The sequence below is a fragment of the Podarcis gaigeae genome (genome assembly GCF_964106915.1).
Source record: "Podarcis gaigeae genome assembly, chromosome: 5".
In the NCBI taxonomy this organism is placed as follows: domain Eukaryota; kingdom Metazoa; phylum Chordata; class Lepidosauria; order Squamata; family Lacertidae; genus Podarcis; species Podarcis gaigeae.
In genome coordinates, this window is record NC_139681.1 from 27,171,172 (window position 1) to 27,186,451 (window position 15,280).

The 15,280-nt window shown below is 43.0% G+C and overlaps 1 protein-coding gene across 3 annotated transcripts in view; it reads left to right on the forward strand.

Moving 5' to 3' along the window:
* Positions 1 to 15,280, forward strand: part of PHYHIPL (phytanoyl-CoA 2-hydroxylase interacting protein like) — a 77,483-nt gene that overhangs the window by 13,666 nt on the left and 48,537 nt on the right. Inside the window, exon 1 of one of the 3 annotated variants that reach the window (XM_083740497.1) lies at positions 14,335 to 14,799. The exons of the other annotated variants lie outside the window; for them this stretch is intronic. Within the exon in view, the coding sequence (XP_083596623.1) occupies positions 14,694 to 14,799 (106 nt within the window). The 5' untranslated portion in view covers positions 14,335 to 14,693. Of the gene's footprint in view, positions 1 to 14,334; positions 14,800 to 15,280 lie in introns of those variants that run through there. 3 annotated transcript variants of the gene reach the window in all.

A 15,280-nucleotide genomic window follows, 5' to 3' on the forward strand; every position in this document is an offset into this window, starting at 1 on the left:
TGTGAGCCGTGTCACTGTCTGTACTCTGCTGGCCAAGACCTGTTCTCTGTGCCTAAGACATGTGGGGAGAGGGTTTCTTTCAAGGAGAGCATCACCCCAACACAAAACACCTTGTGCAGTTTGAAAAAGAAACTCTACCTCCTGCCTGCACTGCTGGTGGCTTTCCCTTCCATTAACCAGAATCAAACTTCTAGCAACAACTGCCTACCTGTTAACTGTATTTGGATTTCCAGGTGGGAAAGAGAGACAAGTCTGTATCATAGTGAACCTACTGAAATTGCCAAAACAATGCAGTAATTGCAAACAGCAACTGCCCTTCAAAATTCCCACTTCTCCCAATTTTGTGATGCTGCTCTCTAAGTATAGAAAAGTGTACAAAAAATCATATATGAAGGGGAAAGGGTGTGTGGAAATGCAAGTATTACTGAAAGAAATACACAGAAATGCATTTATCAGGGGAATTGTTGCAAAATGTTATATTAGGCAAAATCGCTGCAGAGAAAAAAAAATGTGTATTAGGAGTGAAACACCCTAAAATGCTGATGAACTTTCATGATTAAAAATCTCAAACTAATACAGAAGTGTTGTGAACTGAGTTTAAGATTAAAAAATGAGAAACGGAAGGGGGGGAAATCCCTGACATTCATCCATTCCTACTTCCAGGAAGGAATTGTTAGAGGAATAATGATCCATACCACATGAAAGTTTGTAGTGCAATGAAATGAAGAACTTTGCATAGAAAGGTTTTCTTTTCTTCCTCTGAATTGCCAAAGAGGGTTTCAGAGACAGATAAATGTAGAAAATGATTCAGTGTTATGTTAATTATACCCACTTTCTCCTCCTTTACCTTTATCAGCTCCACAAACATGCACACATCAGGAAAACCCTTATCATGCCATAACAGCACTGCTGACACTATCAGCAGCTGGCTGTTAAAACATTTCATTAATTTAGGTTACAAAGGACACGCTGTCTAATATTTTATCTAACTGCATCTTTTTAATAAAAAAAATGCTTCAGATAAAGATGAGGCCGTCACAGCCAAGGTCCTTAATTACTTTTGCTTAAAATAGATGAGGTCCTTGTTCATCTACTTCCAATTTAGGAGTGGAAGATCAGGTGTGAATCTGGAAATTCCTAATGGCTTCCCAGAGCGGAGTGGCTCCTTTGCAAGAGGAATGGATAATCAATCTTGAAGAAAGCCAGATGCAAGGGAATTAATGTAGTATTTGAGGGGCCCTCTACATTATAATTCTGGGGGAAATCTTTCCAACATGGGTTGCCATTTGGATGCAGATTCAGAAGGCTCTGAGGCTGCAATCCAAACTGCCTTTGTAGCAGGCTGTGTTTCTTTTCCCCAATAGGGCGGAGGTGTCTCTTCTCCACTAGAGTCCACCTGTGAAGGGGCATCAGCATCACTTCGCCAGTGCAGAACTCTTATTCCACCAAACGGGCAGACAGTACTGCCAGCAAAATGCCTACTGGCAGTAGCTTGTAGAAGGGTGCTTGGGGGAGGTGAGCTGGCCTGGGATCCAAAGGATCGATAACCAACCCTACTGCAGATACCAATATTGAGCAGCTTGAAATGACTGGATGCATAAAAACTGGGTCCTTTTGGAATAAAACATGGTTGAGGCCCATAAGTTTGATGCAAAGCTTTACTTGCAGAACTTTCTTCAGAACAGAACAAAAAACAGTACATAAATGATATATCCAAACAGTTCCATAAGATCACGTGCATTTCCAGCACAGGTTCAGCATCTTAGAAATAGCTTTAAACAGGATTGAGATTAAAACTCACTCTCTCTTCTCCATTACAGCCTGAGGCTATGCGGCTCCTGCAGTGAGCTCCATTATCACATCTTACTTCCACACTGGTTGGGGACAAAATGCCAAAGGCAACTCCCTTCAAAATGGTGATTTGCAATCGAATAGCCTCCTGTGTGATCTGAAGTTAAACACATTGGAGTTAGCAGAAAACAATAGTTAATTATCAACCCATCTAGGAGCTCAGACAGCTTAATATAGCCTCATGGAAAATCCCCATGTTAAAGCCTTCAGTAACACATGTGGGCATTCTCCATTTTATTGTGAATTATACAATTATACTTAACAAGTCCCGCTGTCATCATTGCAGTATTGGACTTGATTCCTGCACCCACCACCACCACCTGCCTTCCACTTGAGGTGGTGTGAGCAATGAGGTTGCGGATGCAGTCATATCTCTATCACACTGTCATGCCCCATCACTGCCCAACTGGGGTCTGTCTGGATTATCCTGTAAAGAACCCTTTGCTGTTGAAAATGGAAATTTCACTTGGGATTGGTATTCAATTCTGAACACATTTTTAGAGAAAGGCTTCATGTGCCAAAGGACAGCAGGATGCTTATGCAGATTCACATATATATTTAGTATAATACTTTGTATAATATTTGTATGGTGAACATTAGACTTACCTTCACATCAAGGGGTTGACCTCCAGCCTTGAGCTTTGCCTGAATGGTTGCAATCTAAGTATTGTATTTAAGTGAAAGTCCTAAACGTCCCCTTAGAAATGTGGAAGCAACTTAAAGAGAACCAGCAATCATACCAGCAAGAAAATCTTTGAAAAGGTCATAGAAAAAGGCCATTTACTTAGAAGCCCCTCTGTGTTCAGTGGGTTTCCTCCTCTGATTCATGTGCATAGGATCCTTTCTCGCTATGGCAAAATATTACAGCACATCGGTTGACTATTTGACTAGACAAAACATTGTTTGTCACTTAGCTAAAGGTCGTATAGTACAACAGTAACAGAAATAAGCGTATTGCAAAAATCCACCAAAATAATTAATGTTCGTTATGCTAAAAATAGCATTTTGAATTCTATAATCTTTATTTTCAGCTAACTGTTGCTGAGCAACTATAAGTGTCTGTGAGCAACTTTGAAGAGATTGAACAAGCCCTCAGAGCTAGTTTCGATGGAGGCTTTGTCCTAGCTTTTGCTATCAGGTGGTCCCTATGGACATTCTTGCTAGACTAATTGACCACAAATATTATTGCATACTAAGTGGTCAATTGACTGGTATTCAATGCTAGTATAACATATAGAACTAGAATTGGTTTAAACAAAGGTGAGGACAACATTAGAAGGCATAATACAGTCCTGGTATTTAGCCCAGACTGGGTAGCCAATATAGACAATATATTACTGCAGATACTAATAATGCACAGATTGAAGCAAATGAATGCATAAAAACTGGCTCCTTTTTGGAAATAAAACATTGTCAGGACCCATAAGTTTGCTAAAAAGCTTTACTTGCAGAACTTTCTTCAAAATGTAACAAAAACAACAAAAATATATCCAAACAGTTCCATAAGATGCCAGTCCAAGGCATAAGCTCAGCATCTTACAAAATATTACATACTTCCAACAGACCTAAAAGCAAAGGTTTTTCTCTTCCCTACAGCCTCCATTCTAGCCTGCATCCTGCCTGAGGCTGTTTATCTAGAGAGCCATTTACATCTTCCATTTACATCTTGTGTTCTGAGAACAAAGACTAAAAGCAACTACCTTCAAAATTTGCAATTCAATACTCTTCATGTGATTTGCAATTCAATATTCCTCATGTGATCTAAGGTTAAACACTCATGTGTCAGCTAGCAGAAAACAACAATAGTTAATTATCGACTCAATTAAAGCTCAAAGTACCTTAGAATACTGCAATGGAATTTCCACAGAATTACCAATACACATTTAGGCATTTTCCATTTCAGTGTCAATTAAATAATTATTCTTAGCATATGTCTGGGTCTGCCAGCCATTTCTGTACACATAGTTTGAAGGAGCAAGTGAACATCCTGTTGTCCTGCAAGCTCATATTATACTCACCAGTTCTATAAATGAAATTTTGAGTACCATTATTTGGCTTCATAGACAACACACTTTTTCATGTTAATAGGCATCATGTAGAATAATCCTTGGGAAAGTGACTACTTTGCTGTTCTTCCCTGATCAACAGCCTAATTCAGTCCACTTGCTTCATTTCTCATGGACAATCTTTCCTTCTCCCCAATATTTTGCAGGATGGAAGAAGCTCTTCTGGATGCTTCTTGCAATACATTTCCTGTTCATTTGTTCAAATGCTTCTTCCACTGGAATCTGTTTTTTCTTCATTTGGTTCTGTTCACCAGCCAGCCCTCCCTCCTTGAAATTTCTACAGCCACTTGTTCTACTGTGCAGAGGCAAACTGAAAAGCAGCTTAAAGGTTAACCTTTACAAGCTTATCTCTCCGTAAGTATAGGAAACCTCATAAGAAATCCCTGCACTTCCTAATGGTCTCAGGAACCTTAATGGTGGTCCCTGGATCACAACTGAGGGGCCACTGTTATTATAGGATTTGCAATGCTTTACATAGCATTAGTTTTCATTTATGGCTGCCGAGAACCTGTTCCCCCAGTATTTTCCCCAAGCACAACAAATATTATTCATTTGGTTTTATTTATTAAATTTGCATACCGCCCTTCATCCAAAGATCACAATGTGGTTCCAAACATAAAAATACAAAATGAGAACACTAAGTACTTATTATTATTATTATTATTATTATTATAAAAACCAACCACCTCTCTCCCACAAACACATTTAAAACATGCTAGAATGATAATTATCCAAAGATCTGGTTATAGAGAAATGGATTTGCTTGGCACCTAAAGATAGAAGAAGCTAAGAGAGACTGCCTAGGGGAGCATTCCGCAAACAGGGAGCCACTGCAGAAAATGCCCTTTCTCATGCCCAGACCTCTCATGAAGGAGGAACACAATGATCGCAGGATCTGGGCCAGATCATATGGAGAGAGGTGGTCCTTGAAGTATTGCAGCCCTGAGCCATTTAGGCCTTTATAGGTCAAAACCAGGACTTTGAATTGAAATCCAGTGCAGCCAGGCTAGGATATGTGTAATGTGCTGGCAGTAGTAATCTCAGTAGACCTATTTTTAGCAAGACATCATACGTCCCAAGAGGCTTCTTATTAGCTAAATGAAAACAGCCAGTTCCTCTTTTTCTCCTCCTCCGCTGCTCTTTTTGCAAAATCTGATACAAGTGGCTTTAAAGCAGCATCTTTCTCCTCTAGAACAAAACTGTCTTTTGAGCTCTGACATATTGATCAACACAATTTTTCAAAAAAGCTTTTAGTTTTAACAAATGGGTTGCAGTTCAGTTGCCACCTTCAGCTTGGCAGGCCTGTCATCTAGTTCAGAAATACTTGCCACCTTAAGAAAGACTTGCCATTCAGATTCATTTCTTTCTATAAGTCAATGTGTTGTAAAATGGAACTAGGGTGTAACAGAAGAAAGGTAAGCCTAGCTCTGCCCCCTTTTCCAGTGTAAGGAGCTAGAAGATGAATGGAATCCAGTTACTATATCTAGCAAAGCATTCAATAATGTTTCCACACGACCACAGTATGTCCTAAGGTAAATAACAGTTCAAGTTGGCTTGAATCAAAATGCAATTGAATAGATCAGAACAACAATAATAATTAAAAATGTTGGTCCACCCATTCAAGGTTAGGCACCCAGCAGCATCCTATAAAAAAAGTTTAATCCTGTTATCCCTTAACATATTTATAAACAGAGGTAAATTATGGACACAATGTACTGAAGGTAAACTCTTCCTTCATAAGAATCTATTGAAGCTATGCTGTTGCTTAACTTCCATTCATTTCAATGGGACTTCTGCAAACACTCCTGTTTCCACATACCATGCATAAACATAAGAATTCACCTTCACCTTTCCCTGCAGTTGCTCCCAACCTGTTTCACTTGTCCCTGTTATCACGTCTTAAAACGTTTCCTCCCCAGGATAAAAAGCAGATTTGTGCTTTGGGTGAGCAACACATATATGTGGATTTAGATATCACAGTCAATGTACACAAATGATCCTGTGAGCAAGAGATTGTGAAAAGAGTCAGACTCTCTAAAAGAGTACAATTAATAAAACAGAATTTTGCCTACAATAATTATTATGTAAAAGCTCTGTTTGGTCATTGGCACAAGATGAAGGAACCTCCAGATTGTTCCATGTTCAATATCAGAAACTCTTTCCTCACATTACCTGAAGCTCCTCTAAGCTGATTATGCTGCAACTCCTCTCTTGGAAGCACCTATTCCTTAAAAAGCACAGAATGGCTACCCAATTTTCTCTGGGAAGTCACACTTTACTGTACTAAGAAATAAGCCCATAGCAGGTCCGGAATCTGTGGCCTGAGTGATAATAGGCAGGGATTCTGCTTCAACATGTGTTCCACCCTCAAAATATTAATCAAAGGAAAGGAAAGGGATTACAGATTAACCAACCAGATCAGCAAAAAAAGGCCTGCTGAAGCACACTAGGGTCATAGGATGTCATGTGATAAGGGCTGACACGTACAAAAGTGCCTGGATTAGTCGTGTTCTCTGCTTTCAACACCAAGGAGACTTGGCTTGCTGTTGGTCTTTGCCCCAGGCTCTGTCCACAACTTTGATATCCAGACTTAGAGCTGGGTCGAAAATATCTTCAGAAAGGATGCCTAAGACTTGAAATGCTGCTTTCCCTACTCAGTGTTGCACTGCAAAGTACCACAGCTAGGTATTCTCTACTTCAGATGATACAATAGCAAACATACATTTGTTTTTGTGTGTGCCTGCAGTGGAGAGTTCTAGGGCCCTTGATGTAAGCAGCCACTGGAAATGTTGAGCTGCAAAAAAAAAGTTAAGCATGTGCATACATTATATTTTTGCATGTACGTATGAAAATTAAATGTGACAACAGGCCCACGCTTGGGATGCATTAAAGCAATGTATGTAAATACACTTGATTATGAACGTATGGAAAACCGATCAGGTGGTTGTTATGGCAAGCCTTTGTAGACTTGAACACCACTCTTCCTCTGACAGTCTTCCCATTATATAACGTGTCATCTTTGCTAATCACTGTCAGGTACAATTTATCAAGGGAGAGATGTTTTGATTACATGCTGAGGTTTCAGTTTTATTATTTTTAGCATACATAAGACCGTATCTCAGACAGCTATTCCCTGTTAGAAAGAGAGCATTATACAAAACTTTCAGGTGCATATAAATTCAACTGGGACAGAACCGTGTGGTTTGTGGCTTGAAACGATGGCACATTGGACCATTTCCTTTGCCAGCCATGCACCCCCAGGGTCTTACCAGCAGAACATCACTATCAATTGCTGACATTTTACTTACCTTAGCCAATAGCAGCATCCATCCCTCTTGTGGTAGAATAGAAGGGGCAGAGCTAGCTGTGCACAGGGACATATCCGTGTGTGTGTGTGTGTGTGTGTGTGTGTGTGTGTGTGTGCTCTGTATCTTTATATAATTCCAGTGATATGCAATAGCACTGGACTGAGTATTCTGCAAACAAGTACATGTTTGTTGAAAGGTGGAGATATAAAATGATGTGGGTAGATGGAAAAGGAACTTTCGCAGCAGGCATTGTCCAAAAGATGACTGGCACTTGTTCAGGCCTGCACAACTTGTGCCCCACCAAACCAAACACAGTCTGCTACACAAGCACAGTAATCTGCTAGGAGGTTGATAAACTGTCCTGATTGCCATCTCTGGGACTGCTAAAACGAGGGAGGGAAGGAGCGGGTTGCTATCAAAACATGGCTGGTGGGCTCAGTTTGGCTTGACTGGTCACAAGGTGTGCAGATCTGCCCTGGCATAACTCCTGTCCACACTACAATTAGGTGTGGTGGTCCTATTTCCAGGGACAAGAATAGCCATTTTCCAGCAATGCAGCACAGCGGTTTAAAGCTGCTAGGAAATGACAGCTCTGCCAGAACATTATGGATGGCACAGGTGCCATCTGGCTGGTTATAATCATGGCTCCTTAGAAAAGTGACTGCATTTGAAAAGGCCCTCTTGCTGCTGAGTGGTTATGCACACAGGTAAAGTCCCAGTTAAAAATGCTGGGGATTTAGCTGTGCAAAACTAGGAGCAGGACTATAATCTTAAATGCCAATTAAGAGCCTGGGAATTTAATTAACGCAGGCTATTAGCGTCTGAAATATGAGTCTGCAGAGCATAACACCAAAACAGATTTCTCAAGTGTGTGACTCTTGCTCATGGGGGAAATCTCCCCGGTAATAATAATAAAAAAAAATACACTCTTCCAGTGCTGTATGGCATGGGCCACTTTAAATTGCTCTAAGTTTATGAACACTGATACACACACCTCAGTCTCTGAATGGCAAGACATGCCAGGGATTCCAAAATTTACCCAGGGTTTGGTTTCCTTGAACTGAAGGTCAGTGGAGACTGTGGTGTCCTTAGGATACATCAGGTTTTTTTTTTACAAATACGTACAACCTGAGCGTGGGATGGAGGGCTCACAGCATTAACATCCCAACAGATCTGCTTTCCCTTTAGGTTTCCAGGGAAGTCCCAAGCCACAAGCACACACAGGCCTCTTGCTCTCCAGGTGAGCTGGGAAGAGGCCCACCTATTTATTTCTATGGCAACAGAACAACCTCTTTGGACATGTAAATAGCAGTACTTAACTGGTCAGCTAAGGCTATTATCTTTCAAATAAACTTGTCTGGCAGGTTCAGCAGCCTCCTTTACTAGATTCTAAACCTCACTGGATACAGGATCACAGGCCTGGAAGGGAACCATAGCTATCATTCACACTGACCCCACCAAACCTGTAACAATACTATATTTTAGTTTTTACCCAGATACTGCAAGCACAAGTCAATACAGAAGTGTGTGATAACTGCTTGGACCTGAGACTGGGTTTTTAAGACTACTTGTTTTGGCATTTCTCAATATGTTTTAAAGTGTTCACAGTAGTTGAGGGGTTTTTTTTGTAATTGTTTTATGTTGTTTTAATGAAATCATAATTTCCGAGTTGTGTCTTTACACTACATCAGGATATAAATACTCAAATAAAATATTTGTTTCTTAGTTTTGCATCTGGATTGGTATGTTAGGCAACTGTGAGCAGCTATTGATTAAAGTAGTGATGATTGTAGTATGGTGGTTATTATATAAGAGAGAAAAGATGGGGTGCAGCAAGAAGAATAAATTAAATACACCATGGAAAATGGGAGAGGAATTTGAAAAAAACAAAAGTTTATTATGTTTTGAATTGTATATGTGATTTTTTTGAAATTTAATAATACATAAAAAGTAGTGGTTTTATGTAGTTGTTGGGGGACCTGTAGCCCTCCAGTAGTTGTTCAGCTACAATCCCATCAGCCCCAGCCAGCATAGTTAATGGTCAGGGATAATGGGAGTTGTAGTACACCAGCATTAGGGGGGGCCACCGGTTCTCAGTCTTTGCCTTAAACTGACAAAAATGAATTTCAAACAAGCAGTGGTATAGGAAGATAAAGCAACGCAGCAATGATGACATGCTTTGCATAAAAAGGACAGTTTGAATGTGGGATATTGCCCTGCCCCCCCCAATTTCTTCCTCCCCCACTCCTCCTTACTGAGGGTGTAATGAATCACTGCCAGCCGATGAATAAATGAAATTCTTCCTTCCGCTTTTACCTACACATCCTCTGTTTCAATTGCTTCATTCACTTATTAGTTTCTTCACCTCCTCCATTGACTTGGTTATTTGTCCTCTTAGGCTGTAGCTCATTGTTTCATCTTGTCTGTGATCCATCCTTCCTTTCACTCACAGGGCTTGCAGTTTTCACTCCAGTTTACTCTTTTCCAAATTTGTTTTGTGATTCAAAAATCTGGGGGAAGAGAAAGAAGGGAACAACAACAAAGAACCCCTCTCCTCCTTTTCTTAAATGGGTGGCACTTAGAAGCATTCCTGGAAATGTGATCCCTGTTATCCCTTATCCAGCTCTAGCTTTTAGCGTGTTGGACATTTTTGCTTTCCGTCTTGATAGTCCCCCCCAGAACCCAATGAATTGCTACTGGCATTCAGTCAGAATCCGAGCCCTAGTACAATTCAGTAAAACCATGTGGTGTTATGGGAGTTATGTTGCACTGTGTCAGTTAAAGAGGTGACAATGTTTGTAGACTTCTCACTGCTTTGATTACTTTACTGAAGGGCAGTATTTGATGGCTGGTGGCTAGTTGTTATTGGACACACCCATCTGTGTAGGAAGGAACAAAACAGTTTGCTGGGTTTTGCAGCATTGGCATGTCCAGGGAAGGAGAAAGTGAAGAATATCTGAGATTTGTAGCTGTCTTGACAAGAAGCCAATTTGCTTCCTAGATGCCTGGATAGCTCAGTTAGTTAGAGCATGGTGCTGATAATACCAAGGTTGCAGGTTCAATCCCCATATGGGACAGTGGCATATTCATGCATTGCAGAGGGTTGGACTTAGAACAATAGAATTGTAGAGACTCTGAGAATCATCTAACTGATGTAAAGGCTAACACCATTTGTCTGGGTATCCCTCATGGAATATTTGTAAATAAACATATCACAAAGGTGCCATGAATCTCTCCAGTACTGTCTCCTCACAAGGAAAGCGATCCTTGTGTAAAAGGCTGCCTCCAAAGCTTTGTGCTTCTTGGTGAAGCGATGAGCGTGAAACAATATTTTCATCTGAAGCCTCTATGGTGGTGTCAGCAAAAGGTATACTGAGCAAGATAAAAAAATGTTCATTTTTAAAACAAAAACTCGCCAAGCTGGTTCCAGTCCTTGGGGAGGAACTGCTAGCAAAAAAAGGCACCAAATGTGTTTATTGGAAAGTGAATTGCTATTTGCTAGGAAATGGACCGAGACCAACTCATTTCAGAAGTGTTCGCTGGACAGCTGGTAGCCACTTCTAGGCACAACTGAGCCCTGATCAGTATTTAAACCAGTGACCTAGAGGTGAAAATCCTCGTATCCTGTTATCACCCCACTAAGCCAATGTAGCACAGTAGAATTTGTCATCTTTAATCTGTATTTATTGGCTTTTAATCGGGACAAAAGCTGAAATATGTTGAGCAGCTGTGTGAATGTAAATTCTGGTTGGATTTCTCTGGTGGTGGCTCTCTATACCTTTTCCTCTTGTTCTTTCAGTCTCATTGACATTCATGAAATTCTATCAGCAATTTGCACCCAAAAGCAAACCAAGGTGGGTGAGTGGGTGGGTCAGAGCAGACATGAAGCTGTGTTTTCAACCAAAGAACAGAAGAATTGCCTCAGCCTCTCTTTACAGTTTATTTTCCAACTTCCTGTATATAACATGCTATGTGTTGCTTTGGGTTGTTTTTTTTAAAAAAACAACAGGATTTATTACCCACCCTTTACCATATGGTCTCAGGGAGGGCTACAGCAATATAATAATATAAAGTTATAAAACAAGTGAAACACAATATGCTGTGCTAGGGTTTGTTTATATACTGTCCAAAGGCAACCCCAAAGCAGTGAACAGCCTATTATTCCAAAAGAAAGATAAAAAGAGTACAATCAATCAATCAATACAATATCAAATTGCAAAATACTGATCACACTAGATATGCATTCATGATCTGCACTAATGTTCTCAGCACAGACATGGCCCCCAGCAACCCACTTAACACCTAGAAGTGTAGTTAACCCTCTTACACACCCCTGTTTCTCCAGGCTAGGAGCAAGCCCATCCACAACCAATCACCTATGGGTAGTGCCTTCACTTTCATCAGACCCCTAAGGACCAACCCAAAAGGGAACTTCCACTTGGGGTTTCCCCGCTGGAGCTGGCCTGTTGGCGATGACCCACCATCAGTGGTGGCCTCCAGATATATAGACTACACCACTGGAAACTAGATTATTAAATGAAAATCAGTCAGTCATACACTCTTATGATTTGAAATGGGTGCATTTGTTGTCATTTTGCAACGTTTCTTGGATAGGCCATTAAATTGCCTCTGGGGGTTTTCTTTAGTTTTCTGTATCTTGGCTTTTTCTTTTTGCACTGGAGTCAAATGACGCTTCTTTGTACTTAACTTTATAATGCATCGCTCAGTATCTTTTTTCTCTCAGGACTGATTCACAGGTCTGCTACTTTTTCTATTGTGATTATTAATTAAATTTATATACTACCCTTCATCCGAGGATCACAGGGTGGTTTGCAGTATAAAAACGCAAAAAATACATAATAACAAAACACATACATAGTTTATTTAGCCAAAGGCTTGGGAGAAGGTTTTCTACATGGAACCATCTAGGCAGCTTAGAAATACAGAATGCAGCCTTATGAGGAAGGCAACATCTGACCAGTAACAACACCAGATACTGCAGCTGCTTCCTGGTAGCTATTTGTGTGAGCAGAGTGCCTATATTTGCGTGATGTCAGATCAGATATTATTTCTGTCATGTGACTGTACTCTTACAGACCTTTGGATAGTTCCTCATGGAAGCACCGTGAAGGCTATTTCACATTTTGAAAATAACTGATGCACATTAAAGCCATCAAGTGATCAGTATGCATGGAGGAACTTGTCTTCAGAGCCATGCAGAGGGAAATTCTTCCCCATGGAATTTCATTACTTACTGAAATTCTGTTGCTTTCTCTCTCGTAAAGAGTGGGGCAGAAGAAAAGGTTGCAGGGTAGTAGGATGGGCACTTACACATCACCAAATGAGAGGACAAAAGAAAAGCAGATCTGTATAAATCCTGCAAATGCTAACTTGTACATAGTGATGCACACTTGGAAACAATTACTGCCATTTAAATAGAGTCGCAATCTCTCTCAATATAACAGTGTAGCTGTTGTTTCTACTGTCCAGTCAGGTGCTTATTGTTAATGGGCAACTTTGAGGGTCTCCCTTTCTAGGGTTCTTCGAACTTGGCTTGGACAGGCAGTCTGCCAAAAAGAGGACCCTAGAAAGTTTGTAATATGTGAGCTGGCTTCAAGCGATTTGTCCTCGAGTATAAAATGTGGCAGAAAGCGAGGAGGTGAAGGTGACACTTGGCAAGTGGCCCGTGAGAGACTACAGAGCAAGTCCAGGCCAAAGCACCCCTCTCAGGGGAATAAAGCGGTTATAAATAAGAAAAGGAATGCGTGCAGATCATTCCTCCAAACACCAGTGACATTTTTTTCCTTGTCAGCAAGGTCTCAAGTCTTGTTTTCATTTCGGCATATGGCTTTATTTTTGATACGTTTCAAAAGAAAATCGATTCCGTAGTCCCGCTACAGTCACATCAAAGCAAGATACCTATCCAAACCTAGGATGAATTGCTGACATCGAACAACTACAGTGCTATTTGAGGCAGCACGCTTTCCCTAACCAAGCGTCGTCGTCGTTGATTAGTCGTTTAGTTGTGTCCAACTCTTCATGACCCCATGGACCAGAGCACGCCAGGCACTCCTGTCTTCCACTGCCTCCCGCAGTTTGGTCAAACTCATGCTGGTAGCTTCGAGAACACTGTCCAACCATCTCGTCCTCTGTCGTCCCCTTCTCCTTGTGCCCTCCATCTTTCCCAACATCAGGGTCTTTTCCAGGGGGTCTTCTCTTCTCATGAGGTGCTCAAAGAGCCTCAGCTTCAGGATCTGTCCTTCCAGTGACCACTAGGGCTGATTTCTTTAAGAATGGATAGGTTTGATCTTCTTGCAGTCCATGGGACTCTCAAGAGTCTCCTCCAGCACCAGAATTCAAAAGCACAAATTCTTCAGCGATTAGCCTTCTTTATGGTCCAGCTCTCACTTCCATACATCACTACTGGGGAAACCATGGCTTTAACTATAAGGACCTTTGTTGGCAAGGTGATGTCTCTGCGTATTAAGATGCTGTCTAGGTTTCTCATTGCTAACCAAGCGTTAGGAAACATAATTCGAAACGTGCAGCGGCCCATTGTCCTCCCCCGCACCCCCCCCTCAGGAACTGGCTTGCCTAAATAACTGAGGGGGAGGAGCCAAGCGGCCCTTCCCGCCAAGAGCAGCGTTACTTGGGCGCAGAAGAAGGCGGGAACTGCGCGCTCGCGCATTGGGGGAATTAGAACCTTATTTGCAGCTGCAGCTGCTGCTGCTGCTTTTAATTCCCTGATAAACCCATTACATAAGGAGCGACCGGGAGACTTGAGGCGGCCGCCGCCGCCGCAGCTCCCCCTCCCTCCACTGGGAGAGCGAGAAAGCTGCCTGCAGGCAACGCAGTGCATTGCGTTACATGCGCCGGGGTGGGGGAGAGAGATGATGTTGGTGCAAGCGCCAGCCTTGACTCAGCAAGAGTGGCGCGCGGCCCCTTTAAAGGGCCAGCTTAAACACACACACACACCGCTCCACCAGGCTCAGGCGTGCCGAGCGCGAGCCGCGTCTCTCCCTCCCCCCTCTCCTCCCTTGTTCTCTGCTCCATTGCAGGGACAGGCAGCCGGCTCTCGCTCCCCCCCCCCCCCCCGCCCGTCCTCCGCGCGCGCCTGCCTTCCAATCCGCGCCCTCCGCCCGCCTGCCAGCCAGCCAGTCCCGGGGAGGGAAGAGGGAGAGAGAGTGCGCGCCCGCGTGCGCGCGCCCCTGCTGCACCCAGCAGTTTCGCAGCCAGCCTGGAGAGACGGAGACAGACGGGGAGGGAGGGAGACGGCGCACCAGGAGAGAGGAGCTGCTGCCGTCGCCGCTGATCGCAAAGCGTGCGCGCCCCCCCCCCTTCCTTCCAGCGCTCGCTTTTCCTCCCCACCCCTGACAGCCCCCTGTTTCAAAGGGGGGAAAAGGGAAGGGGGGAAAAGAGCAATAAACCCGAAAGGCAAGAAGTGTGAGGGTGGGGGGCAAGGGAAACAATGGAGGTGCCTCGCCTGGATCACCATATGAGCAGCCCGAGCAGCCCCTGCGAGGATGTCATCAAGAACCTCAGCTTGGAGGCCATCCAGCTCTGCGATAGGGACGGTGAGTGGAAGGTGGCGGGGCTTGGGGGGGAGGTGGGGAGGTAGGGGGAGCTCGTCTCAGCGCAAAGCGGCCCGTGCTCTTACTGCCACCGCCTCGCCCCACTCCCACCGGGCTTGCTAATGCAAAATTACCCCCCCCCCGCCGCGTATGGCTCTTTGTTGCCACCCTATCTACCCTCTCCAGTTAGCCCCCCCCCCAATCCAATCTTGCGCGGGGTTAGCTGTAAAATGTCCCCCGCCATCCCTGGCATTTGAGAACAAAAGAACAGTTTTTTGGGTGTTTTTTTAAAAGGAGGGGTCGCACCGTTATAGAGGGAAACCCCTCTATAAGGTGCGGGGGGGTAGTTCTGCGCCTTGCACAGCGCTTGCCTGTTTCGAGAATTGGAAAGGAGGAGGAGCTGCATTCAAACGTTAATTAACATTTTCGGCTCTGAGAAACGCGTGTTTAGGCATGCGTTTTCACGCGCACAGCCACTCCGAGT